This window comes from Thalia democratica, chromosome 9 (assembly GCF_965202585.1).
Source record: "Thalia democratica chromosome 9, ktThaDemo2.hap1.1, whole genome shotgun sequence".
NCBI lineage: Eukaryota > Metazoa > Chordata > Thaliacea > Salpida > Salpidae > Thalia > Thalia democratica.
Genome location: NC_139173.1, coordinates 18,239,400 through 18,267,371, shown reverse-complemented (window position 1 = coordinate 18,267,371; position 27,972 = coordinate 18,239,400). Strand labels below are relative to the sequence as shown.

At 24.1% G+C, this 27,972-nt stretch overlaps 1 protein-coding gene and 1 long non-coding RNA gene across 2 annotated transcripts; one reads left to right on the top strand and one right to left on the bottom strand.

The window, feature by feature from the left end:
- Positions 1 to 1,843: 1,843 nt before the first annotated feature.
- LOC145844534 (uncharacterized) lies at positions 1,844 to 5,939 on the bottom strand. The gene is made up of 3 exons (XR_014370287.1): positions 5,035 to 5,939; positions 4,725 to 4,909; positions 1,844 to 2,306 (listed from the first exon to the last, which is right to left on the bottom strand). It is a non-coding gene; the product is annotated as an uncharacterized LOC145844534 (long non-coding RNA).
- Positions 5,940 to 11,149: 5,210 nt separating this feature from the next.
- Positions 11,150 to 26,726, top strand: LOC145844524 (peroxisomal acyl-coenzyme A oxidase 1-like). The gene is made up of 15 exons (XM_082951923.1): positions 11,150 to 11,281; positions 13,156 to 13,321; positions 14,635 to 14,789; positions 15,668 to 15,775; positions 16,697 to 16,816; positions 18,109 to 18,224; positions 18,646 to 18,815; positions 19,133 to 19,298; positions 19,937 to 20,038; positions 20,745 to 20,833; positions 22,759 to 22,902; positions 23,332 to 23,446; positions 24,787 to 24,933; positions 25,360 to 25,566; positions 26,445 to 26,726. The coding sequence occupies exons 1-15, from the start codon at positions 11,164 to 11,166 to the stop codon at positions 26,523 to 26,525; spliced, it is 2,004 nt and encodes a 667-aa protein (XP_082808049.1). The 5' UTR covers positions 11,150 to 11,163; the 3' UTR covers positions 26,526 to 26,726.
- Positions 26,727 to 27,972: the final 1,246 nt, after the last annotated feature.

Below are 27,972 nucleotides of genomic sequence, written 5' to 3'. Positions count from 1 at the left end.
CTCAAATTGGTTTTCAAAATTTCTTCCAGGTTTCCAAAGTTAAACGTTTAAGGGTCTATTTTTATTCAAAAATTAAGTTTAAGGTAAAAAACTGTGATAAAAAGTATAAGGACATTCAAAAGATATCTTAAAGGTTCTTTAGATGTGTGTTTAAAAAAAAAATTGATGAGGACATAAAATTTTTATCTATACGATAAATTTTTTGTGTCAAATCGAAATTTTACTACTTAATATCCAAAAGTTATTTAAAATTCCAGGTTTTTTAGTAATTTTTGTTTGAAATTCCAGGTTTTTTAGTGATATTTCTTCAAAACTCCAGGTTTTCTGGCAACCCTGTATCTATTATACATTTCAATACTCTCATTAAAAACGCCTAAGACCTTTTTTTGTTCTTCATCATCAACTACAGAATATCTAGTGTAAATTCCAAATTATGATCTCATACCCCCCTTAAGGCCCCTTTACTGCTCATGCCCCCTAAACTTCTGTAATGGCCTAATTTGAGAAACCCTGATCTAAAGTTACATCTAGGTAGTCTGGTAGTTAAAAACAAAATAGCTGTATGTACAAACGAATCTGAACTCTAAATATTTTTAAACAATATGATTAGATAAACATAATCCATTTCCACAGAGCCCACTTTAAGGGCTTTAAAATAGTTTATTGCAAATAGTTGAATTAAAAAAACAGTACATATGTTTTTTATAAATAATAAAACTCTTTGTAATCCTCAGCTTTAGCTCGAATTAAATTGCAGCGTGCTTAAGATTAATACAAAGTTACACAAAAAAAAAAAACAATATGAAGTAATAATGAAATTTTGTAGCGGACAAATTTTAGTGCAAAAATTAAACTTCCTTCTAAACCAGGGGTTGGGAAACTGAGGCCCTAAAAGTCAAAATCTGCAGCCCGCAAGCTCTCTTTCAGCCAAAAATATAGATTTCAAAAACAATAAAAGTTTAAGATTTTGTAATAAAAACTTACATTTAGGCTCTTTATTTAATACTCTTTATTAGTGCTCTAATATTGCTTAATCTATCATACTTTTAATCTTAAATAATATTTTTACACTGATAACCAGAATATTTTTCAAATAAATGCGGCCCTCAAAGGTTTTTTCTAAATAGTGCGGCCCGCGAGAAATTTTTCCTAGGAAAATTGGCCCGCAAATTACATAAAGCTGCCGACCCCTGTTCTAAACAAACAACCGAAAATCACAAAACTAAAAATAAGTTACCACAACATTAAATACTTAAAAATTTATATAATTTTAAGAGGAGCTTTTTCAAATGTAGACAAAACAATATGAATTCGCTCCTCTGGTTTAAGCAACCGTCTTTCTTGAACGAATAAATAACGGCAGTTGATTCTTTTAAGCACTGCCTAAAGACAGGGATAGTACCATCTGCTATTGGCTGTGCTCTTGAAAATTAAAATGAGCTTTTAAAGTAACTTTGTGACCTTAAGCGCAAAAACATTGATTTTAGAATAACTTGGCAGATGATAAAAAGAGCACAGCCTACAGCAGAATTTAAAAGCCACTTAAAAACTTTACAATAATTGCTTTCCGGAAACTTATTTTGTTGATTCGGTAAATCACTAAGTAACTTACTACTTGTAAATTATTGTTCTCAAAAGCAATACATCTTTATTTAAGCAGTTAACTTTTATCTAAATTATATCAAATACAAAAAACACATTAAGTATATTTTTTAACAGTTTATTTTACTTGTAATGATTTTAATTAAAAACAAGTATAAAAAATCTGTAAGACAATTTACTATTTAAGAATAAGGTTTAATTAAACTAATAAATAATTACCTAAAAAAAATGGTGCAGAAAAGATGTTATGTTTTTGTGTAAGTAACTCATAAACTTAAGGAAACATAACTTTTACGTTACACTTTAGTTGTGCTTTATTAAAAACAAAACTTAAATATGCGTAAAAAAACTATTTACAAGATATTTTATTATCGTCGATGTACTCAACGAAATAGCAAAGTTGCTTAAGAATAGGCTGAATATTAACAGAAAACATTTTTTTCTGCGAACCAGTTTTTAAGAAGTTGTTTAAACTTTTTAAAAAGGTAACTGTTTCATTGAAGCAGTTACTGTTATAACTTTTACATATGGTTATAAAACTATCAGGAGAATAGTTAAGTTCTTTAAGATATTGGTAAAAATAAATGAAAAATTCAGTATCGGTGATGAAGTCCGTTAAAAAGCTCACATCAAATGAAGTTCTTCTGATAAATTCAATAAAAATTTCGTGAGGTGAAAAAGCTAAGCAGGGAAAATTTTTCTTTCTGTGTAAATATAATTACAATATATATTGAAGTTAGTTTAAAACAACGTGTAATTTAATTTCATTTAAAATGAAACTTAACTTTTTTCAGGACAATAAAAAATTGCACCAAAACAATGTCTTTAAAACCATTAAAATAAAAAGTTAAAAAGATTGTAAATACAGGGTTCCCACTAAGATTTCAAAAAAAAATTATAGACAAATCCATAAAATATAGCAAATTTATAGGGAAATAATCAAAAAAAATTAAAACATTACGAACATGTTTTTAAGGTAAATAAAGTAAAAAAATGTTATTAACCCTTTATAAGCACAGTCTTAATAGGAAGTTTACGAAAGTTAGAAAGATTTTGAGCTCTAATTTTAGTTAAATAAGCAGATATTAGATAAATAGTACTAGATATACAAAAGAAAAAAAACACTAAGTTGCGCCATAAAGTAACTTTTTTTTATACTGAGATTGAAAAGATTTTGATTAAAGAATATATTCTTTTCACTACGGAGTGCTGTTTTGGCTTTCAAGTTTAAATTACTAAGCAAAAAAACGTAATTTATAGGAATTTTCACATGTTTTTAAATTTTTTCTAGGTATTTATTGGGATTTTCCTGAATAATGCAAACATATATGGATTATTAGGGAAGTGGGGATCCTGCATATTTTATATTCTTTATATAAAATAAAATAACTGATTATCTTAATTAAAAAAACATTAACAAAAAATTTTGTAAAAATTTAATTAATTGAAAGAATATAGAAATAGCTATTTATAATTGTAAAATTTGTTATAAAAAAATCATAACCTAATAAAAACATTGATTAAAAGTAATTTTTAAATTAATAAAAGCTTTTCCTTATGTAAATAAACAATAGAGGTAGATCATAAAATACCTGATAAAAAATTTAAATTGATTAAATCAAAAAATTTTGACTATAAACTTTAAAATAGTGCTAAAACTAAAATACAAAGTATTACTAATTTTTACAGAACTTGTCTTAAATAATTTTTTCTTTAAACAATTAAAAAGCATTAAAGTTAAGCACATGTATTTTCAAAGAAAATAAAGTCTGTAACAAGTAAAAGAAATAATTTATACTATTATCATAATAATTTTATTTCACAGCATTTGCTATTTAACATCTTAAAATGCCTTATATTTAAAATAACTATTAATAAAGCGTATTTCGATATATTTTTGACAGTTTATTATTATTAATTTAATTATTATTACAACTAAAAATTCAAATATAAAAACTAGAAGTTTAAAAGTAGAAATACTTTAAATATAGAATTAAGAAAAAAACAAGTTTTACACAAAGTATGTAATGTATAAGTAAATATAACTAGTAATTTCTCTAAAATATTCAGAAAATAATTTTAATAGCAAATCAATCTAGTGTAACTTCTGAAAATTTATAAGATGTAATACTAAAAATTAAATTAACAGTAAGCAGACATATAAAATTTAAAAAAAATCATAAAGTTGAAAATAATTTTGAGAATTAAGAATAAAAATCACTTACAAAATAAATGTATACAAAAAATTTACTTATATATGCAATACTAACCACAATTTTTAATAAAAAAAATTACATAGATTGATTGAATTATTAAAAATTTATATATTTTTTAGAAGAAACAATAAATAATTTGATGAGATAAACAAAGATGAATAATTAAGCAGTTCACACCAAAAACTTATATGAAAATCTAAATAAATGTTTCACTTATTTAGCTGTGTAACGGTTAAATTTTCTTAGTTTATAGCTTTAGTATGTAATTCTATAAATGTTTTTACATTTTCACTTTTTTAGGATTAAAAATATGATTAAGAACATGAGAGACTATAAATAGATAACTTACATAAAAAGTTAAATTTTTTGATCAGGTCCTAACTTTAGTCTAGAATGTAGTTGAATTAATCAATAGTTTATTGAAACTAGTAGTTTATACCAGAATTGTGCTTAACTTGCCAATATTAAACCAGATTTTGATTTTATTTTAATTTGAATTCGGTTCTGGAAAATCGTCATCTCAAAAAGTTCATGTCTGGTTCCAGTAGGTTATCAATTAAGATCAAAGATCAGGACTTGGCTGAGCTCATTTTAAAAATAAGTTTCCTAATCTAAATTCAGACCTGACCTAAACCGAATTCATATTTTTTTTAATCAAAATAGGGTAGGACTAAGATCTTGACAAGCTATGATCAGATCCAGAATTTAAAGCCGGTAGACCACTATTTAAAACCCTGTTAAATAATAGATAGGGGTTTGTTTGTAAAAAGTTGTACACTGTTTTATAAGAATATTTTGAATACTATAAACCCCATACGAGAGCTACTAACAGAAATGCTAACAAACTAATTACAAAAAAGAATATACATTTCATATGCAAAAAACTATGATTAAATGTATACTAACCTTCTGTAAAGCTGAAATGTTTTTAAATGCAGATTAAAAAATTCTATAAGGAAAGAATCATCATCAAACATAATATCAAAAAGACTTTTTAAGAATTTAATCTTGGATTTAAAACTATTTTCCACTACTGTTCTTAAGACATCAAGTGATTGTGATGCCACGTTTTCTGTACTGTTGTTATCATCCTAACAAAATATTTTAAGGAAATTAATAATTATTACAAACATTATTAAAAATACGTTTTTTAACGGAGTTTTTTACATTCAGTTAAAGTTTATAACAACTTATTTTTAAAAATTATGTGACTTACTTTTAAAGTATAGTAAATTGAACGAAAAGTACAGACTATAAATGAAACACATTGTTGCTTTGTAATTGCTTCTTTGTAACTTTTATCAATCCAAGCAAAAGTTAATTTTAAAAATTTAGTTGGAAAAATAAGTTTTGAAAAAATTGGCTTTGTCTTTGCTAGAAATGTTTTAGTTAACTTTATTTCATCTTCAGTTGCAGTGTAGGTAAGAGAATACTTTGGTATTACATTTTCCCAAGCTTCTAGTATTATTTTATTTGTTAGAACAGTTTTAACCTTTGTAGATGTTATTAAGCTATCAACGGATTCAAGCTTAATGTTACAACCTTTACATTTTTTTAGAAGTATAAAAACTTGTAAAATGTGGTTGAAGTTAAAATTATTTTTGTCAAGTTCTTTGCTTTTAATCAAAACTTTTTCTGTAAATGTTAAAATCATTTGATAACAGTCATTTTCATTATTAAACTGGTATAAAAGTATTTGCAGCATTTCTAAATACTTAACATAATTTTTTTTGTTTATTTGTTCAACAAGATCATTTATAATATCCTGCTTTTTGTCTATAGACATACTGCCTTGGAAATAACATCTTAGTAGCTTATGAAAACTATAAGAAATCAACAAATCTCCAGAATTTAGCAAAAAAATTAAACACTTTTTATTCAAACTCAATTCATATGCCAAAAAGGGATATCTACTAATTAACATATAAATAAAGTCTAAAACTTGAGTAACAATTACAGATTTATTCCAATTTGTTTTGACTAAATTAACATTGAAAACATTTTTCAAGTAAGATTTGATATATAAGGTAACTTCTTCATTTTCTTCTTTTGTACATTCAGATTGAGAAAGTAACTTGTTTTCTATGTTTTTAGTTAAACTGTTATGGAACTTTATTTTAAACATCTACACTGTTAAAATCAAACATTAAACATATTCTATATAATATACAATGAAACATTGTATTTCTTTGTTATACTAAACTTTAACAAATTATCTTAGAAATTAGTAAATGCTTTAAATTTTTAGTTTAATTTTTATACAACAACTAATAAAAACTATGTTGTTAAAAATATTCTATTAGATTAGATTTTACTAAAAAAAAATTTGATCTGAAAAAATTTAAGAAATTGTTTTTTAAAGACAGCTTCTTTACTAAATAATCTAAATGCAATTGTCTATTACTAGAAAAAAAAAACAGAGATAATAAAAGGCTAAGTTTTAAAGGTTTAGACAAGATAAACCAAAATGGAATCAAAAAACTTGCTTTAATCAAATAGAGTGTTTGCTGACAAAAAAATGTTTTGAAGATCATTACAAATAACAGCGTTTAAAAAAAAAAAAAAAATTGACCTATGCTACACCACTGAAGTATTTAAACTTATAAAAAAATTAGTATATACTTATTTCTGATGGTTTAATTTATAACTAAATATTAAGTATTATAAAACAAACAATTTAAAAACTAAACAAAATCTTAATACTTAGTTAAAACCAACAATAAATCAAAATGTACATACATTTCTATTAGTGTATGAAAAACTCATTTAAATTTTTTAACAAATAGTTTCACATATGATATTTTTGAAGGTGATGATTCAGAACCAGCGTTTTATTATATCAATAGAATAAGATATCATAAAACTTCTAAATCTTATATTTGTTTATGAAAATTAAAACAAACTGCTAGAAATACTAAAATTAGTTGTACTTGACATAAATTATGTACAATAAAGTGTATGTATAAAATAACTTATTTAATAAATAGTTGTTAAGCAAATAAAATATACTGCTTCATTAGACTTCATTTAATAAAAAAATATTCAAAAAATAAATTCTTCATAAGTTTTTGTAGTAATATCAAATCATAACAATCAAATTGAACAAAGTAAAACTTTTACTCTGCCTTCCTAATAAAGATTTAAACTTAAGAAAAAACATTCAACATCACCACTTCATTAGACAAAAAACAGCCTGAGTGACTATATAAGACTAGCCTGAGTTTAAAAAACAAAAAAAAAATATTTTGCTTCAATAGCACAACTTAATTAAAATCTGTGTACAATGTTGACATTAGTACAACGTGTATGACTTATTTATAAATTGCACAGAAAATCTATTAACAAAAAAAAATTTCATTGTTTTCATTAACAGTTTTTATCATTTTTAACTTATAATTATTACAGGCTTTGTACAAAATATCAGTGCTTAACCTAAAAAAATTTTGATTAAAAATATGTATTTACAAAAACTAGTGCTAACAGTTTTGTTTTCCTGTAATCAAGATTCATTTTATTAGTTCTTTAGCTATATTTGACAAAACTAGATTTGAATTTTAATTTTCTGACATTTTTAATTCAAAACTAAATTTAGGCTCCAAAACTTTATTCAAATTATATAAATAATGATAATTTCTATGCTTTACTGTTTTTGAAATTCCCTAAGTATAATTCAAAAAATATTTAATTTAAATATATTTACTTTATACAAATTAAAAAATACATAACCTTTTTTGTATATTACATTTTAATCAAAAATATATTTCATTATTAACATATAAATATTATTCAAACTACAGGTTTTTTCATGCTTTTTAAACTAAATTTTAGTTTTTATAGTAATTTTTGAAATGCACAAATTTCTTTTTTTTTGCCAAAATTTTCAAGTTCTAGGTTTTTCTAGGTATTCAGATAAAAATGTCCACTCTAAAAAACATGTTTATTAGCTGAATTGCAAGTTTGAATAAAATATTTTGGGTTGTAGCTTATTATAATATTTTCAATTGTACAAAGAGTATAACTGAAACAATTATTAAAATAAAATAAAAAATAACAAAAATTTATAGAGAAGATTGACTTAGTTTTGTTATAAATCTGTCTAGGTTTTTCAAAATTGATTCATAAAGTGGCATCCCTGTAAAAAGTACTAATCTAGCTGTTTACTAATAGTTTAAAAGAATAAGTTATCATAACTATGTCTAACAAATGTTGACTTACTTGAGTACTATAACAAACCTCATTGAGTATCCAACTATTAAATAAAACTCCTAAACCCCTGCTATTCATAACTTGAAATACAAAAGTTAAAATGAAAATTTCAAGAAGTAAAAACTACATGACTAACTGTTTTTTTTTATAAATTTGTTCAGTTTTAGATTTAAAAACAAAATGATTTAGTTTGCATTTTGTGTATGTATTAATAGTGCGTAATGGGCATGATATATATCTTCCTATAAACAATTACCATTTTCTAGTATCATTATTGTAACCTTTATACTACTAAGACACTGGTTTTGCTGTTTAAGAATTTAACAACTCATAATTTACAACTTAAATATGCAAATGTATTTATAATTACAAAAGATAGTACCTACGTTTAATAAATATCAGATATTTTGAGCAAACATTTCTACACCATTATGACATATGATACACAAAAAATTGTATTTTTATTTATTTAAACTTTTGGGTGGTGGGGCAGTTGAAAAATATTTTGTAATAAAAAATCAACACTCTGAAACTATTAACTGTAACAAATTTTTTTAGACTAAAGGTCACAACCCGATAACTTTTAACTTATGTAAACTACTTTTAGTACAATAACTTTAACAAAACTTTCATAAAGTTCAATCTTGAATCTTTTCAATTTTATAAAAAAACATTAGACAAAAAAATATCACTCTCTATTTATGAATAGGATAAAACTTTCAATTACCTTAAAGCTGAATTTAAACTTTAAGAAAAATTAAAATGTACAAATTCTAGGTTTAAAATCCTCTAGTATAATTATAAAAATTGTATCTTAGCTTTCAAACTAGGGAAATTTTGAAGTATTATGATTTTTTTACTACTGAATGTTAGAATTGGAACACAACAGTAGGCTTTCGGCAAACACTAAAGCAAAAATTTGAGTCATCGGGAAAAATGTTTACCTAAATACATAGTTTTTAAAACAATAATAACAAATAAAACAACATAATTTTAATTTGTTAAACACGCTTTACTGGTGCCATACTATTGCATATTTTATTAAACTTCAGTTCAAAATATTTTTTTTACAAATTACTACAATTTTTTTTAAATTACTGCAGCCCGAGAAACATTTTCAAGAAGCAGCAACCTAAAATAGGCTATTGACAGCTAAGTTTAACTAACAAAACTATTTTTTTTTAATTTTAAATTTTATGCTTTTAAAAAGTTTAGTCTATAGCAAAGGTTCAATCAAGTACCTGTCTAGTCACTAGACTCTAGTGTATTTATAATTTAAGTTAAGCTGCTTTTTAAATGACCGTCAAGATTTATATAGAGATGATGCTTTGCAAAGACTACAAAGCCACAGATACTAAAGTTAATTTTTCTCAAAATATAGCGGGTGTTACAAGAGTGTTTTTTTACATTTTGTTTTATTTTATTACAAATTTGTAAATAAGTGTGATTTGATTCAGTAGAAATTGCGTTGCGTTGCGAGCATACCGATTACCGGTACTTAGTAAAACACCTATTGAAGAAACTACGTTACAAGTAATGAAAAGTTAATTTTCTACTTAGGGAGTTTCTTACTACAAATTGTTAAAATTTTGCACTTAATCAGCTGATGCAGTTCCAGTTAAATGAAACAATAAAGATAAAACAAAACATTAAAGTACATTTTCAAAAAGTATATTTACATTAACTTGGCATTTTTTAATTCTGTAATTTACAGTTAAATTCGTCAAGTCTTCCATTTAAGACCAAGAAGAAAACACAAGATTGTCTAAAGTTGCTGCAAACGTATAAAATAGTTTACATTGTACAAATATAAACTACTTTTAAATTAAATTTAGTTTCAACAAGTTTAAAACTTTTAAAATAAATTTATTTTTCGAAAACTAAGGTTAATATACAAAATAGTTGTTTAAATGTTGTTTAACTCTGTCAATGATTTTCAATTTATTAAGTTTTTAAAAGTTATATTTAAGGTTGTTATTATTTGTATATGGTTTAATCAATTTTTAAAGAATTAGTTTTTAACTGTATATGTAATAAATAAAATAAAATTACAAAGCAAATTGATTTAATTTTATAAAATCAACAACTTTCATAATAACAATTTATCCCAGAACACATTTACTATTGAAAAGGGCAGAGTACTGATATTTTTTTAACATTAAAAACTACTTGAAAAACTTCCTTATGGTAATATTTATAAAATTTGAGCATTTTACTAGCTTATTCGAGTTTTAGTTTTCTAAAGCTTTTATTTTGTTAAAGTTTTCACTAGGAAGTTGGACTTAATGCCAAAAGAAATTAAATATTTTAAATTTTCATCTAATGTTATTTTTGCACTAAGAACTAAGCTATTAATTACCTTTTAATTAAAGTGCTTTTGCTAATAGTTCAAAAAGTTTTCAAATAAGCTGTTAAGCTGTCAAAGTAAGTTAAGTAGTCTCTTTAAAAAAAGCTTGATTAAGATAAAATGTTTCAAAAAGACCTATTTACTAAAAATCTATCGCCTCCTACAATTTTCAACAAACAATGTTAAACTTTCTTAAGTCGTTGTTTAAGAATCTTCTTTTGTTGTGCTGACAAAAAATGTAACTTAAAATGAATGTTTTGTTCATAAAAATTTTATTTTCAACAATGTTTTTTTTCCAAAAACATATTCTAAATCTTTCAAGATAAGTTTTTTTAAAGTTTATAGATATATTTGTTAAGAGATGTAGGATGATGTTAAGTTTTAATAGAATTTTTATGTTCTGAGTAAAAATGCTAAAAACGATTTCTCCACAACTTTTTATCAAGAAATTTTATAGAATTTAAAATATGCATTAAAACCTTCAATGAGAAACATTCTATAATCTTTTAAAATTATCATAGAGTATACTATAAGTTTTGAAATATTAGCCAAGATTAATTTTTGGAAAAAATGTGTTTGAACTCATATTGCCTAAAGCTCATATAAGTCGGTTTTTTCAAAAATTAATTTTTTATATACTATTGAAGTAAAAAAAAGAATTACTATATATATTTTTATTATATTTTTAGTTACAGTTTTTTTCTATATAATTAAAAGAGATATAGTGCAATCTTTATAATTATTCAAACAGTGTAAAAATTTTATTTGGTCAAAAATATAACAAAATTAAAAATGAGTGCTGAAGAAGTTCTAATTAAAAAAGAGAGGAATAATGCTACATTCGTCACAAAAGAATTAACTAACATTCTTGATGGTGGTAGTGATTGTACTGCAAGACGTCATAAATATGGCAAGTAACTTATTATTTTATGTTTTTTTTTAAGTTAAAAGAGATACCTGTAGTTAAAGTTCTGTATCTTTAAACTTTTGATTAGACCTCTTATACTATCATGGTGGCCTTGTGTTTTTAAAGGTTCTAAAAGTTTTATAATGGAGTCCACACATTTAGGCTAGTTTATATTTTTAGAAAAACTCAGGCCAAATTTAGCTTAACAAAACCAGCTCAGATTAGTTTGAAACTTTTAAGATTTTTTTTAGAAAACCTGGATATATCAAGTTTGTTTAAATTTTTCTTCAAAACCTCAGACTATTTTTTATATTTTTCTAAAACTCAGGCTAGTTGTTTTAAATTTAGTACTTCAATGTTTTAAGTTTTTTTTTTTCTGGAAACTACTAAATTTCTTATAACCATAAGTTTTAAAATTGAAGTTTAATCAGTTTTAGTTTTTATCAAATTTTGGCTTTTTTAATTTTTATAAAACATTATATTTATTGATAAACTATTATGATTTGTTTTTGCTTTAAATAGTGGTGACACTTTATCATTAAAAATAAAAGTTTTATGTATATACTTAAACTTTAAAATAAAATACTTTAGTTTTTGACTAAAATAAATTATAAATGTTCTTTTTTACAATTTTACTTCAAAAGCAAAATGTAAGTACAGTTACACATTTTAATTATTATAACTTTAACATTTGTTAAAAAATTGTGTAAATGTTTTAGAGTTTGATTTTGTTAAAGCTCATTGCCATAAATACTTTAAGAATTTATATTTAGTAAAAAACAGAGACTGAGTAAAATTTAATTCAAACAACATATTTTTAACTCCTATATTTTTATCTTCAATTTTCTTTATTACATTCATAGAAAAGATATGTTAGCTAAAAAGGGTATACGTTTAAGCTTTCATATACTACACAGACCTAAATTTTCAATTTAATTAACTGCATATATTTAAAAAAATTGCTTTAAAAAATCTATTTACTTTTCATCTATGGTCTAATAAATATCAAGTAATTTGAATATCTAAAAAAAGCTATATAATTTTTTTTCTCAAAACTAATAATTTATGGTAGTTTTAACCTTAATACAGTTGTAAAATATGTTTTTTTAGTAGAAATTTACAACTATAGTTTATAAAGGAAAACTGTACAAAATGCAGTTATGATATCCTGTACAGAGTGCAATATATATTTAAGTTTTTTATTAGGCTGTTTCCATAAATTATTACAATTTAACCATAAAACTGAAGTAGTTTGATAAATTTTAAATTGAGATTAAAAACATTTTGTTGCTGTTACCAATACTATTACCTTTATTACGAATAGGCAAGTATAATAACTAAAATTTATTTTTCTTTAAAAAAAAAGATTCTTTGTAAACAAGTAAGTTGCATAAAATACTAATGTCAAAATTTTGTTATGCTGTTGCACAGTCTTACATATTAAACCCAAGGTTAAAACTTTCAATTAAAGATAACAAATAGATCAATATAATAGTGACAGGTCCAAACGTAGGTTTTATATGTCCGAAAGAATTTTTTAAAATAAATAAAGTTTATGACCTTAAAAGATACAGGTGCAAAGTCACCCAACATGTTAATGTACTGTCAACTTAAACAGGCAATTGAGTATCTATCATTATTTTTTATTAATTGTAGTCTACATATATATTTTACTTTAATAGTTTTGCTAAACAAACTTGACTGTGTAGTTTGATTTTTATGTTGTACTTTGAAATTAGGCTTAACATAGTGTTTACATTTTTATGTTTGTAAAGAGTGTAACACATAAATTTAAACATACTTAACTTGTATAACTTTTTCATTGTTTTCCAATTTCTTTAGTTTAAAAATGTTAAACATGTTTTACTCCTTTGTAGAAAAGCTGTTTAAAGAAGATAAACATATTAAGGTTCCATACGTTGGAAATATGTCAAGAGAAGAAAGATTTGTTGAATGTGTAAAAAGATCTACTTATTTCTACAAGCATTTTTTAAACAAAAATGGTTGGGACTATAAAAGTGATGGCTATGCATTTGCAGACAGGTCAGAAACAAAAATATTTTATTTATTGCTTTTTTGTAACAATTTTATGGCATTTTTTTTTTTAAATTTTTTTTCTTAACTTTAATTATTTATTATACTTCATTTAGAAGTAACTTTTACTTGTTTATTTTCATAGACTGTGTTTTCCTTAACAATTTGTTATTAATAAGTATTAGGGTTGCCACATACTCAGGGTAATCAGGATAAAGCTTGCTAGTTTGAAAATTGACAAAAACTCAAGCTGATTCAGGTTAAACTAGGCTGGGAACAGGTCAAATAGTCACAAAAACAATTTTGCAGGAAGAGTCAAATATGCACAAAGAGACATTTCTGCACGAAGACACTTTTGCATGGAGGGTCAATTTTGCGCAACATTACAAAAATAAATAAAACAAAAAGAATAAGAGAAGTAAAAATTAAACAAGAATATAAAAAGTAAAAACATAAACTAAAAAAAAGGGAAAAAATTACCAACTGATGGTAAGGGGTAACAATGATAATAGAATTTAAAAAATATAATAAGAAGAAAAATGTTTAGAACAAAAAATTAAATTAAAAGTTAGTTACCGACCAATGGTAAGGCTTAGGGGTAACAGTGATAAAAAAGATACTAAAAAATACCTGATAAAAAATATTGATCATAAAAACTAGAATATAAAAAAATATAGAAAATAAGTTATATATAAACTAAAATAATGAAAAATAAACACTGACCGAGGGTAAGGGTTAGGGGTAATAGTTATAGTAAAAAATATATAAATTAAGCAAAGAAAATAATTTAATTAAAACTTATTTACAACCTGTGCAAAAGAATGTCCCTTCGTGCATTTTAAACTCCTACTCACTCAAACTAGTTTGAACTGTTTTGAAAAATCATGCTGACTCATGCTTGTTTGAATTTTTCTGCAAAACTCTAATTAGTTTTGATGACTTTTCTTATTAGACTAGATTTTGTTACTTTAAGTCTCATTTCTTATCAAGTCCTTGTGTTACTATTTAGTTCCTTTAGGTGTTTATTAAGAACGATTAACAGTAATTTTTTAACTTTTTTGTCCATCTTCTCAAAACTCAGGCTAGTTTGATGTAACTCAGGCTGAATTTTTGCTTTTAAGAGTTGCAACTATGATTTTCTTAAAAGTAAATTAAGTAACTATAACATTGTCAGAGTTTAAGAAGTTTTATGATAAAAAATTGTTAAAGCTATAAAGTATTTTTATTATGTTTAGCATATTTTTTCTCTATGCCTAATAACCTGAAATTAAAGCAAGTTGTTTTTGGAAACTCTTATTAATTTATGCCAATTTATTTTCTAGAGGAGATATTGCTGAATACTGTTTTGGGCTACATTTTGGAGCTTTTACTCCTTGTATATACAGTTTTGGTTCTGACGTTCAAGTTAGAAAATGGGCACCTCTTGCAGAGAATTTATCAATAATTGGTGCTTATGCTCAAACGGAGCTTGGTCATGGTGAATTAATTGTTTTTTTATGTTTTAGTTAACTGAAACTTGGCACTAAACTTAGTACAAGTATTTATATAGTCTATTTCAATTTTTTTGTTTAAATTTTTTATGCACGTTAGTTTTTGTTAGCTTTCAGTTTACTATAGCCACTCTTTGTTTTGTTTTATGAAAATATTATTTTAAAAAAAATCTAAAAAAGAATGATGCAGTTTTTTAATCTGGACATAAATCTTCCTAAAAGTTAATTAAGAATTTATTATAGGCTGCTATATTTGCTTAAACGATTATTTTTCTTTAAACAAGATTATAAAAGCAGCTTGAAATTTGTAAAATTTTTTGAGTAATTGATTTCTGTTCGCATTTTTTTTTATTATTTAATTATTTGCCATTTTTACGTGATATTTCTGTTTTATTGGGTATTAAATTGCTAATATAATAGGAAAATGTAAATTAAGTTAGTTGTAAATGTTTAATTTGAACGTAACAATTGCAGTTAAAAAAGTATCACTATAATAAAGCTTGTATATCTTTTTCTTAAAAAAAAAAGTTTATTAGAAAGTTGGACTAATCAATTAAGCATCGTTTTTAATAAATTTCAGTAAAAGAATAAATTAATTAAAGTCAGTATTTAATTTATTTCTGTTAAATAAAGCTAAAACAGAGAATTTTTTGGAAGTAAAAATTGTTTATTTAATTTTACTAGTTTGTTTTTATTTTATTAAATGCATTTAAAATTTGTTGTTATTTTTAAAGTGTATTTTTTCACCTTTTGAAAAATTAATTACAAAAAAAAATGCTTGTGTAAACTCAGTTTTTAATATATTCACGATGTTTAGGTGTTGTTTGTTACGAGATATTTAAATAAACGAAATTACTTTATACAGGATCAAGTTTAAGGGAATTAGAAACTACAGTTACATATGACAAAAAAGCAAGGGAATTTATTGTAAATTCTCCAAATATTACAGCAGCAAAATGGTGGCCTGGCGATAGTTAGTTAATTAAAATATGTATTTTTGTAACAAGTAAAATTTTTAACAGTATGTTATTTGATTCATTTAAAGCTAGTTTAAATGATCAAGATCTGTTTTACTTATACTGAAGTTTTAACTTACAGATTAATTTAGTTGAAATAAAATCAATTTTTGTACTCAACTTTATTAAATTTAAATCTTTGAACTTTTTTATTTAGTCTCTAAGTGTTTCATTATAGACATATATGATTAATATACACTTTATATATACAAACGATTTGATAGCTAAAAATGTAGTTTTATTTCTGTTTTTTCATAAGTTTTTGTATTCTTTTTATATAGGATTATGAATTAATTTAAAATTCTATTTTAAAGTTATGCTTCTGTAAACACTGTTTTTAATTTGATCAAAAATCTTTTAAGCTGAATCTATTACAGAATTACTATATTTTAAAAGTTATTTGTCGTGCTTAATAATTGTTAATTTTTGAAATCTAAATAAATTATAGACATAGGAAAAAAATATACAAATTTAATTTTTGTACATTAAATTTTATCTATAACTCTGTTTTACAAGTTATAAACAAGTTTTTTACGTAGCTCAGAAGTAATTTTTATAATTTAATTATTTGTTTTTAGTTCATTTAAAAAAATCCTATGAAAAATTTATAACTCAAGTTTTTAGAATGTATTATTAGTAATATCTAGTTTATTTTGTGTATACTATAATATTTTTTTATGAATTACTTAACTCACTTAAGCTATAGTATATATTTTTATTAGTATCATAATTTTTGTAATAAAGTTTATTTTCTTTTGTAAAAAAAGGTGTTGAAAAAAGTTATTGTCTTTATTTTTTAGTCTTTAAAATTTATTGTTATCATTAAATCAAGTTTAAAAAATACTATTTTATAACAATTTTTTGATAATATATTACAGTGGGACTTTTAGCAAACCATGTTGTTCTTATGTCCAACTTGTTTCTTGATGGCAAGAACATGGGAATTCATCCATTTATTGTGCAAACAAGAGATCTTTCTACTCACAGACCTCTTGCAGGTTTTAAATTTTGATTTAAATTTTTGAACCATTAGTTTATGTAAATTGAAAAAGTTTTTTTCTTTTTTACATATTAGTTAGATTTCCAAAAATCACTCTAAATTAGATTTAACTAAAAAGTTTAAATTTTAACATGGTTGCCACACGTTCAAGCCAAAAATAAGGTTAATTTAATAATTTTTTGAGAAACTCCCTGTTTTTTTTTTTTGGAATTTACATGAGATTGAGTTGGTTTTTTTTTTTTTTCAAGCTTAACTTTGTTTTACAGTCTAATTAATGCTAACTTTATAGTATTGATTTAATTTATAACCTAAAATTTAAAAATTTTACATTTAATAAAACATCTAAACTAAGATTTATCGTAATGACATTAAAAACTTATACTTAAAAAATGAGGAAGTGTAACAACCTCAAATTGTTTTATTTTAATTTAAGGTATTTTTTATGCTTACTTGTATGTTTTTAATATGTTTTTTTGAACCAATGGTTGTCGATGTTTGTAATCACGTCCTTAAAACTAATTGTTGTTTTATAAACATTAGAAGCTTACTTTCAGTTCAGCATATGTGTTTACATTCATTGTTGTATAAAGGCTTTTGAGTTTTGAAGAATTTTTACCCCATTGTATACCATTGTGTGTTATAGGTTTTTACTAACAAGTAAACATGCATTTATAGTCATGCTCTTTGTAATTCAGAACTCGATTTTATGCTGAAATTTATATTTTTAATTTTTTTTGCACAAAATACTTTTAAATAAGGTAATAGTTAACTTTGAGTAATATTAACAAAGTAAATTTAAGTTTAGCCTAAATAGTTTGGTGTTATAAAATAGAGTTTAAAAGATATTTATATGTAATATAAGATAGACTTAAAATAAAAACAACCAATATAGTAAGTATATTTTATCCACCTCTCGTTTAGTTACGTTATCTAGTTAAGTTACGCACTTTTGCTGTGAACACAATGTGCGTAGATTTGCGAGAGGTGATTGCATTAAGAATTTTTTTTATGAAGAAAAACCTATAACTAGTTGTCCTAAATATATAATTTTTAGACTTCAGTTTTTAAACTACTTTAGTGCACTGTATGGTTTTCATTCTATATTATATATATTTCCTTTTAAATGAAAAATTAATACTTACGTGTTTAAAATGAAACTTATGTATGTTTCTTTATTTATGAAAAGAATAGATAATGTCAAAGATTTTTAATTTTTTTTTTTTAACTATCAACAGAAAAACCTATGTCGTAGAAAAAAGTTTTAAAAAGTAAGTTTTTTTTTTTCCTTAGGTGTACAAGTTGGTGACATTGGAAATAAAATGGCTTTTGAAACTATTGACAACGGTTACTTGATGATGAACAATGTAAGAATTCCTAGAGAAAATTTATTATGCAAAAATGCAGAGGTGAATAAAATGTTGTAAACAAAGTGTTTAACATTTTTATACTTATTAATATTTTACTACTTTTTTGTTTAGAATAGTAATTAATTCTTTTATAACTTAAAATTAAAGATGATAAATATTTAAATAAAAAAATAATTTTAATAAAAAAATTAAAGAGGTGTGTATTAGGCTTTAATTGGTAAAATTTTTAAATAATATAAATGAAAATACTTATTGAATGAGTTACTATGACAATTTTATTGTATATAGTTTATAACTGTTATATAGTTCAACCACTAACTGCATAGTGTATGTTAGTACACTTTATTGAACGTGTTTTTGTTTTAAAAAGATGAAGTTTATGACTTCAACTTGTAAATATTAGTTTTTAGTTCCTTAAACAAAGCTTCAAAACTGTAGTCAACGATTCTTTTTTTCTTAGGTTTTAGAGGATGGTAGTTACGTGAGGCATGCGAGCGATCGTCTCATGTATTCTTCAATGAGCCGCATCCGGGTCGTTCTCATCAGACAAGTCATTGTTGCCAGATTCGCCAAAGCTGCCACCATTGCAACCAGATACTCTGCCGTGCGCTGCCAAGGAAGAATTAACAAGTTAGAACTAGTAAATTGTATTAGTTTAGATTAACTATTTTGAGATATTTGTGTTTTGTATAGAATAATTACAAATTTAAACAGTATTCTTATTTTATTTCACTAACACATGTTTCTGTGTGACGGGTTAACACACTTCAACGGAGCTATGAAGATCAAGAAGTACTTGATATTTCTTGATACTGAGTATTGATTAATTATTATAAATATATAAATTAACTTGTTTTTTTGTTATAAAAAATTTATTAATAACGCTTCTCTACGATTACATGCTTAATTTTGTATAACTCTAGTATCGTAAAGTTTTTATTTTTTAGGGAGCAAAGCGAAGTCTCAATTCTGGACTACCAAGCACAGCAGCACAAAGTTCTGCCACAGATAGCTGCAGTTTACGCCTTGCACTTTGCTACAAACGATTTGTTTGATTTTTATGAAAATTTTATGAAAGAGTGCGAGAAAGGTGATTTGTCCAATCTTCCTGAGGTAAGTTTTTTAAAACTTTATATTTTTAGAAGTAACATGTGATATCAAAGACGTAATTATCAATAAAAAAGAAGGGGAAATAAACTATAATGTGGTCTAAAGAGTCAATAAAAATTGTTTTAATTAGTTACTCATCATATCAACTGGTCAGATGCTATCGTCCTACTAGCGATTTTAATTATTAAAATAATTATATTCAGATTATGCTGCGGTTTTATTACTATTTTTAAAGTATGTACAATGTACAGATGATACAATGGTGTGACCATAAATATAAATTTGTTGAACTTTCATCATTCAATAAAAGAATTTTTCCAAATTGATAGCTTATTTTGCTAGCAATGCAGCTGTTTTAACTTTTAATAAGATTATCATACATTACTGTGTTTTGTTTGGTATGGATTTTAAACTTTTTAAGAGATTGTAGTTTTAATATATTGTTTACTTGGAAACTTTGTACTAAAGGTTTATCTCAAATTAATCTTCAAATATTTGCTCTTTAGTGTTAGGAAATATGCTTGAAAACTTATTTTATTTCTTGCTATTATTGTCAAAACTACAAATGTGTAGATGTTTTTTTAAATAACAGCTTCTAGCTATGTTGGACTTATTTGATAATTAATTATATGTTTTCTTAGATGCACGTTCTATCAGCCGGAATGAAAGCGACATCTAGTGAGCAAGCGGTAAACGGATGTGAAGTGTTGAGGAGGGCATGCGGAGGTCACGGCTACTCTAATGTTTGTATACAAATGAGCTAAAAAAATAATTATTAAATATCAATATGTACAATAATAACAGTTTTTCAGCACATTTTGAAGTAAAACTTGTTTTATTTTAAGTTTAAAGACATCCACACCTTATTCTTTTCAGATTATAACACAAAAGTTAGTAGTTAAAGCAAGTATAAGTTGTGTAAAAGTTAAACAGTAAGTCCAAAATACTTTAGCTTAAGATTTAAACCTTTTTTAGTTGTGTTAAGTTTAGCTTTCATTGTGAAATGTTTACAAGTTGTTTATTGGAAAGTCACAAATGTAATAATTAAAGTTAAAATTTTATTTTAGTCATTAAGTTTAAGTTTCAATATATTCATTTAGAAATGTGTACGTAAGAAATTACAGTTCTAAAAACCTTTAATGTGTTAGAAACATTTCTCTACTTAATATAGTTATATGAACAACATTTGTTTAGCAACATAAAATCTAAGTAACACGAAAACAACCATTAAAAGTAAACTGATATAAAATCAAACAAAATAAATATTCCTAATTAACTATTATAAAAGTAAGTTATATAGACTTAGCTAATTGACTTTTTTAACTCATTGTTTTGAATTTATCTTATAATATACTTATTAGCTTTATTTAATAAAAACCTCCGTTTTTCTTAGCTCTTATTATTATCAGAACTACACTTTTCAATTTTATCTACTTGTGTATGTTCTAGGCAAGTGGTCTTCCGCGATTGTACTTGAGTTTGGTACCATCATGCACTTATGAAGGCGAGAACACCGTCATGTTTCTCCAAGTTGCCAGGTACGTTTCTATTATAATACTTTTGTTAACATCATAACTATTTAATAGTTACCTAATAAGTATTACTTAGGCCAGTTTTTCTCAAAGAGTGCTAATAAGCAAAATAGTGTGTTGAATAAAAATATTTACTGCTCACAGATCTTTTCGAGAATAAAAAAAGTTTATAACTAGTGCATATAACAAAGTTAGTCCAGACTGTTTTTTTCAGCTTGTTCTCAGTGAGTAAGACATATTTATATTAGACCATAACAAATAAACTAGAAAAAATCCAGCTCTAATATTTTTTTTAAATTCAAAATGATCTAGTGTGCATTAATTTTTAAAACGATACACTGTGCACTGCTTTATTTTTTTTAAATCACTAACTTAGGTAAATAGGTTGAACTATAATAAAGTAAAATTAATAAAACTTTTTAGCTTTACTTTTTTTTTGGGAAAAATCTTAATGCACAGAAAAAAATTGTTAAACTATTACTTATTAAGCTTAATTATTTTTAAAGGTAGATGCAACAACTTTTTTTTGATTAAAAAGTACTTTGAACGGTAAAAATTTTAAAACAAATACAAACTTATGTTTACATACATTAATTAGGTAAACATTTACTTAAAGGTCGATTTAAAATGATTCCTGTGTAGGCTTATGCTTTAGTTTATTTATTTTTACTTTTTTTAAATTTGAATTTTATTAAAAATAAATTCCGGTGTTTAATTATTTTTTGTATAAGAAATAAATACATAAACGTTCTACTTGTATTAATTTGAGTTTAAATAAAAATGTGCAAATTAATTATTTTATTTAAAACCAGGTTTCGGTGACAAAAGTTGCGACCTCTTTAAGTAAAATAATATAGTAAACTGCACATAACAATGCTGCTTATTTATAATGTTATTTAAAAACATATTCTTGTATGAAATCTAAACAAATAACTAAAGTTTTACATATTCGAAAATTCAAGCTTATCAGTGTATAATTAGGTAAAATTAGTACTAGTTTTAAAACGAATTACATTTAATTAATATAATGAATCAAAAAAAAAAAGAGCTGAATTAAGAGCTTTTTAAAAAATTTTTAAAGATATTTCTACCTTGAAATTTATCTAAATGTAATTAAAACTATCTAAAACTGGATCTATAAGCCAAGTATCAACAAAACATTAACAAAACTTAAAGTCACTGAAAAAATTCAAAAATATAATTTTATTTAAGTAAACGGAACAGTTTAAATTTAAACGGATTAAAGAACAATCTAAGAAATTCTAAAAGAACTATTTAAAAAAATTTAATATAAACAAAACACAACAAAACTCAATAAAAAAGTCAAAAACCTATTTTGTACTAGTATTATAATCTGGTTTAAGTTTTGTCTGCTTTCCAGTTTATTAACAAAAAATTGTTTCTGGGTCTGCATGACTTTATTAATTTCGTTCTTTTGTTGATGCAATTTGTAACAAATTCAAGTATTAATAAAGCTTCTTTTAAGCACAACCTGCATTTTATTGATCCTGGTTTAGATTTTTTTTCCCTTTTTAGTATTTTCCAACTTTTTTTGTAGTTCTTATTTTCATTTTTTAAATATGTATTAATTTAAAAGTTCGGTTGCTTGTTTGTACTGGAGGTAGTTTTTGTCGTTTTGTTTGCTGTTTATTGTTGTATTGTGTGTTGCTATACGTTTTTTAGCTGATTGATTTGAGTTAAAAAAATTCTCATATGTTTATATTTATTTTATATATTTCAAGTAGTTTTTATTGACCTAAAAAATTATATAGCAGTATAAGTTTTAGCAAAAATAATTTTCAACTAGTAACAAAGTTTTAACTAATAACTTAAGTAAATAAACCATTGGTATAAGAATTACTAATAAAATTAAAAAAAAAAATTGTTATAACATCAATACAAAAAAAACATAAATAATTATAACTTTTCAGATACTTGCTAAAATGTGCCAGTCAAATTGGCAGTGGAGTTTTAAAGGGTAGCGTTGCCTACCTCGATGAAAATTACGATGACATAGTGCTTAAAGGTGGCAACTGCATGGACATGGAAGCACTTGTTCGTTGTTACAAGAAGAGGTATAGTTATCAGAATTAGTTTACCAATAGAATTTTATTTCAATAAAAAATTATCTTAAAGTTTAATTTTTGTGATAATATTAAATAACTATTAATAATTTACTTTTTTGCTAAAATTTCGTTCAGTTTCAACTTTCGCAATTTTTTATGTCAAATGTTTTTTTATCTTTACTTTTAGATAGTTTTTTTAGAAAACTAGTATTTATTTATCTAACATTTGTACTGCACTTTAGACTATTTTTTATTATTTTCTTCCTAAAAATAAAAGATAAGAAAAAACAATTATTAAAAAGACATGGTACTAGGCAATTAGCTTTAAAATAAAATTATTTTTAATTAATTATAACAATGAATAGTTTTTAAGGATTTAATTACAAAATAGTTCTAACTAATTTTTTTCAACAAACTGTTAATAAAAATGTATTACAGGTCTCAAGGAATTATTATAAATGTCGGCAAAAAGTTCCAAGAGCTGATGATGCAAGGAAAGAGCATGTCAGAATGCGCTAACATGATGCAAGTACAGCTCATAAACGCTGCTAAGGTTCGAAACGTTTTATTTAAATGTTTATTGTATGAAAAGTTTTTTTTGTATGAGAAACTTACAAAAAAGGTAATGTGAAGAGTATTGTATTTTATTTAATTAATTTAGTAAAAACAATATAAGAGTTTTTTCAGTGTTTAAATAATAAATTTATTATTTCTTAAAGTAGAAACATGTTAAATGTATAAGTATTTTATAAATCATTAAAATACCTTTATTATTTATTTTTTAAAGTAACTGAAAAATGTTTATTCTGATAATTCGATTTTGTTTATTTGGAAAAATCTGTAAACTTGTTAACAAAAAAAAACAACTTCTAAATTGTTATCTCACTATTATTTCTAAAAAAGAACTAAACTCATAATTCTTACGTTAAATAATAACATCTAGTTTTCTGTATTTTATTACTTAACTTTTTAAGATAAGTTATATATAAATGTAAAGTATTTAGTTTTTTTTTGCTCAAGGCAATTGTTTTTGCTATAGTAATGTGTAAACATTTTTTTAAGGTGTTTATTTTTGTTTTGTTTAAAAGTGGTAGCTATTTCAAATAAAAAATCTTGAGTCTTTTATTAAAAAAATGTAGGTAGTTTTTTCTTAAGAAATTTAAAATCCAGAATATTTATCACAATATTTTTTACTGTTAATTCACATAAATTAGTGGTTTATAAATACTCAATTGATATAATGACACTTTATATGTATGTTCACTTAGTGTTAAATAAAACAAGTGGACTTTACTTGTTTAATCCATGTTTGTAAATTTGCATAATGAATTCTATTCACAAGTACAATTTTTATAATCATTGTCTCAAAAAGTTTTACTTAGCTAATGGATTAATGGTTTTTTAAAGTAATCGTAAGTTTTTCACGCTAAAATTTTCAGAGTTTCAGTAGTAGCATTAGAAACATAGATAGTGTTCTGATTTTAAGTAGAGATTGCAACTAACTTTTTAGCGTTAAGCTGTTTTTTTATAATTTTAATGTATGCTAATACTAAACACTAATTTATAAAAAAAGTGAATATTAATGTGATGACGAGGTCTTTGACCGAAACTTAATTTGCTTGATAAAGTCTTAAAAAATAAAAAAATATTTTTCTTAACTAGAACTTAAGATCTTTTTGTTTGTTTTCAAAGAAAATCAAAACATATAATAGTAACAAAAGGTTTAAAAATATCAGTAACGTCCTTATAAAACTATTCTTGAAGCATTTTTGAATGTACTATCAGAAAACTTTTTGAAAATTTAATTTAAAGTAACTATGTATATTTAAGTATATTAATTAAAAGCTTAAAAAACTGTTTTTTATTAAACTAATAAAAACAATTCTTTTGTAGGCCTACGTGATGCAGAACATAATAGCAAGTTTTGCCACTCACGTGACCAATTTGCCTTGTTCTGATTCGCTGAGGCAAGTTCTCGATCAGATGTTCAAATTGTACGCTCTTCACAACATCAATTTGAACCAGGCAGATTTTGTCAAGGTTGATTTTTTCGTTACCGTTCATAATTAAAAAAAATTGTGTATTGTATCTAAGATAATATTTGAAAGTATTTTAAGTACTTATCAAATTAAGTTCTAATTTAAAAAAATTTCTTCAACTTATCTTAATAAAAAATAATGATCTACATTAATATATGACTTGTTTTGCTTTCAATCATACAATCTTGTTTATTGTACTTTAAAGTAATTAAAAGTTAAATCTATGTACTAAAATATTGTTTGATGTATAATTCTAGAACTCTATTTAAGTAAAAAAGGTTCGTTCTGATAAAATTTAATTTAAATTTTGAAGTTTAATTTTTATTTGATATATTTAGGACTATGATAATTTCACTCAATGTTTTTTTATTAAAATTTATTATTTTTATGTAGATACAATTAAACATTCATTTTGTTTGTCTTATAGACAAATTCCCTCGGAAAATGCTGCATGGATAAAGTGATGACTGCAGAAACTGATATTTTGTTGGTATTAAGAAGAAATGCAGTTGCTTTAGTAGACGCATTCGACTACACTGACGACTGTTTGCAAAGCTGTATTGGTTGCTATGACGGTGAAGTTTACCAAAGACTGTTTGAAAATGCTAAAAACTCTCCGATGAATAAAAATGATGTTAGATTTTTATTCATTAACTGTTTGTGATGTTTTATAACTAATGATTTTAACTACTTTATCATTGTTTATAAAAAAATTATACCCTTAAGTTAATATTTTATTTTTCATCTTCTATTTTCTATTCACTTAATATTTTATTACAAATTGAATGTTAGACTAATACTGAATGAAATACTTATTTTTTTTTTTTTAAACAAAGTTATTAGTGGCCAAAAGTAACGTGCATGTAATAATGTAACACATGTTTACCAAATAAATTAATCAAAATGTTATAAGATGTAACGTTAAAAGGCGTTAAATCCTGGAGATCCTGATAAGCTAAACTTATCGGAATATTATCCACAGATGTTTTTGTGTTAAAACTTTATTCCGACTAACGGCGTTTCACTGCTCTCAAATAAATTTAAGAATAGATCTACGGAGTCTATAAAATATTAACACACTTTAGAAAAAAAGCAGAAAAAGCATGTATAATTATATTTGTTATGTATAATTCCAAACATGTATAATTCCAAACTTTGTTTTTAAACCATAAAGTTCGTTTATAGTTGCTACCTACATAAACACTATACATAATTATACATGCTTTTTCTGCTTTTTTTCTAATGTGTATTAATATTTTATAGACTCCGTAGATCTGTTCTTAAATTTATTTGAGAGCAGTGAAACGCCGTTAGTCGGAATAAAGTTTTAACACAAAAACATCTGTGGTCAAAGTGTTATATAAATGTAAAGTTAGAAAGTTATTTCTTTTCTTAATTGCTCAGTACTTACGGTTTTTTGTATGCATCTTATAACATTTTAAGGACTAAATACTGCATTGAATTTTTATAGATATAAGTTAATAAATAAATTTTAGAAAAATTTATAAACAGGTCCATGAGGCATCTTACAAGTACATTCGACCTTATTTGTTGCAAGGGAGAGATGCGCTCGAGCCGAAATCGAAATTGTAGGAAATATTTCAAATACTTTTAAGTTAAAAACAGTTTAATCAATACTTTTAAAATCATTTTTAAACTACTTTTACTCATGTAATCATAAGTAATCATATTACCCAGCTTATTTTTATATTTTTGTAACATACTGTTTTTAAAACTTTAACCGTGTATTTATATAAAGACAAATTTTTAGTATTTATGCAAATTGTAATTGTTTCTACCTAATTAATTAATTTGGTTTTTTTTTTAATTTCGATATGCAATAAAAAACTATTTTTTAGTAATATTTATATATTGTTTTATTTTTATATATCTTTGTTTCTTCAAGCTTGTATATGTTTATTCCCATATGTTGTAGAGTGTATCACCTATAACTATCTAAACTTTTTCTCTATTTATAATTAACTACTATTTATTGTTGCTTCAATCAACTTTGGCATATGCGTCTATGCTTCCGTCATAACTTTCTACAAATTTCAAACTCTACTTCGTTGCTAGTCAATACAACATTTGATCGAAAAAATGCGGCTCACTTTTTCTTACTCCCTTCAAGGAATTCTTTATGCTTGTTTTTTTTTTTATATCAAACTTATAGCAAGTTTCTTTACTTCAAGATCAGCAGTCCTATCACCAAAGCTAAACTATTTGTGAACTACAAGGACAAAAGTTTATTTTTAAATCATACATACCAGTTATACGTTTGCAAGTCATAATAATAAAAAAGTCTTAGTTTTAATAAAGAGTTAGTGGTTTAGTTATAATTTATTTTGGTAAGATAATAGTTTGTTTGTATAAACCATTCTTAAAATAAACTAGTAATACCTTTTATTTTACATTAATTGTCAACTCAGTCATCAGTATTTTAATTAAAATATTTATGATGAGTTTTTTAAGTATTTAGTCTTTATAAATGATATACAACAGTTCCATAAAAAACTTATAAACAAAGTTTTCAGTTTATTACCTTTGATAGACATTATTTGTACTTTGTAGAAAGCTATAAATCGAGCTTGACATTTTTTTACTTATATTAGCAATTTTCAGTTTTCGGCTTTACTATAATTTCAGTAACCATTCTAATTTTCGTATAAAAAAAGATCAATTTACTATCAATATAGTTTAAAAGGTCATAAAAACCATATTAATGTTTTGATTATGAAGATTATTCAAATGCAGAAGACAATATTAGATTTTTTACTTATAAAATTTTTACAAAGAGCTAAATACTTTTAAATGTTATAAACCAAGTTGTTTTAGCATTATTAAGAAAGAAGTTGTTCAACTTTATAGATAGAAAGCTTTTGAAAATTTGATTAAGTTATGGACTAGAAACTACTTTAAAACAATAACAATTGTTTACACCTGCTATTTAGCTATGTAGATGTTTTCTTTTTACATTTATTTATTAAATAAAAATTTCAAAACAATTATTGTTAAACTAACAGAAAAATATATATCAAAC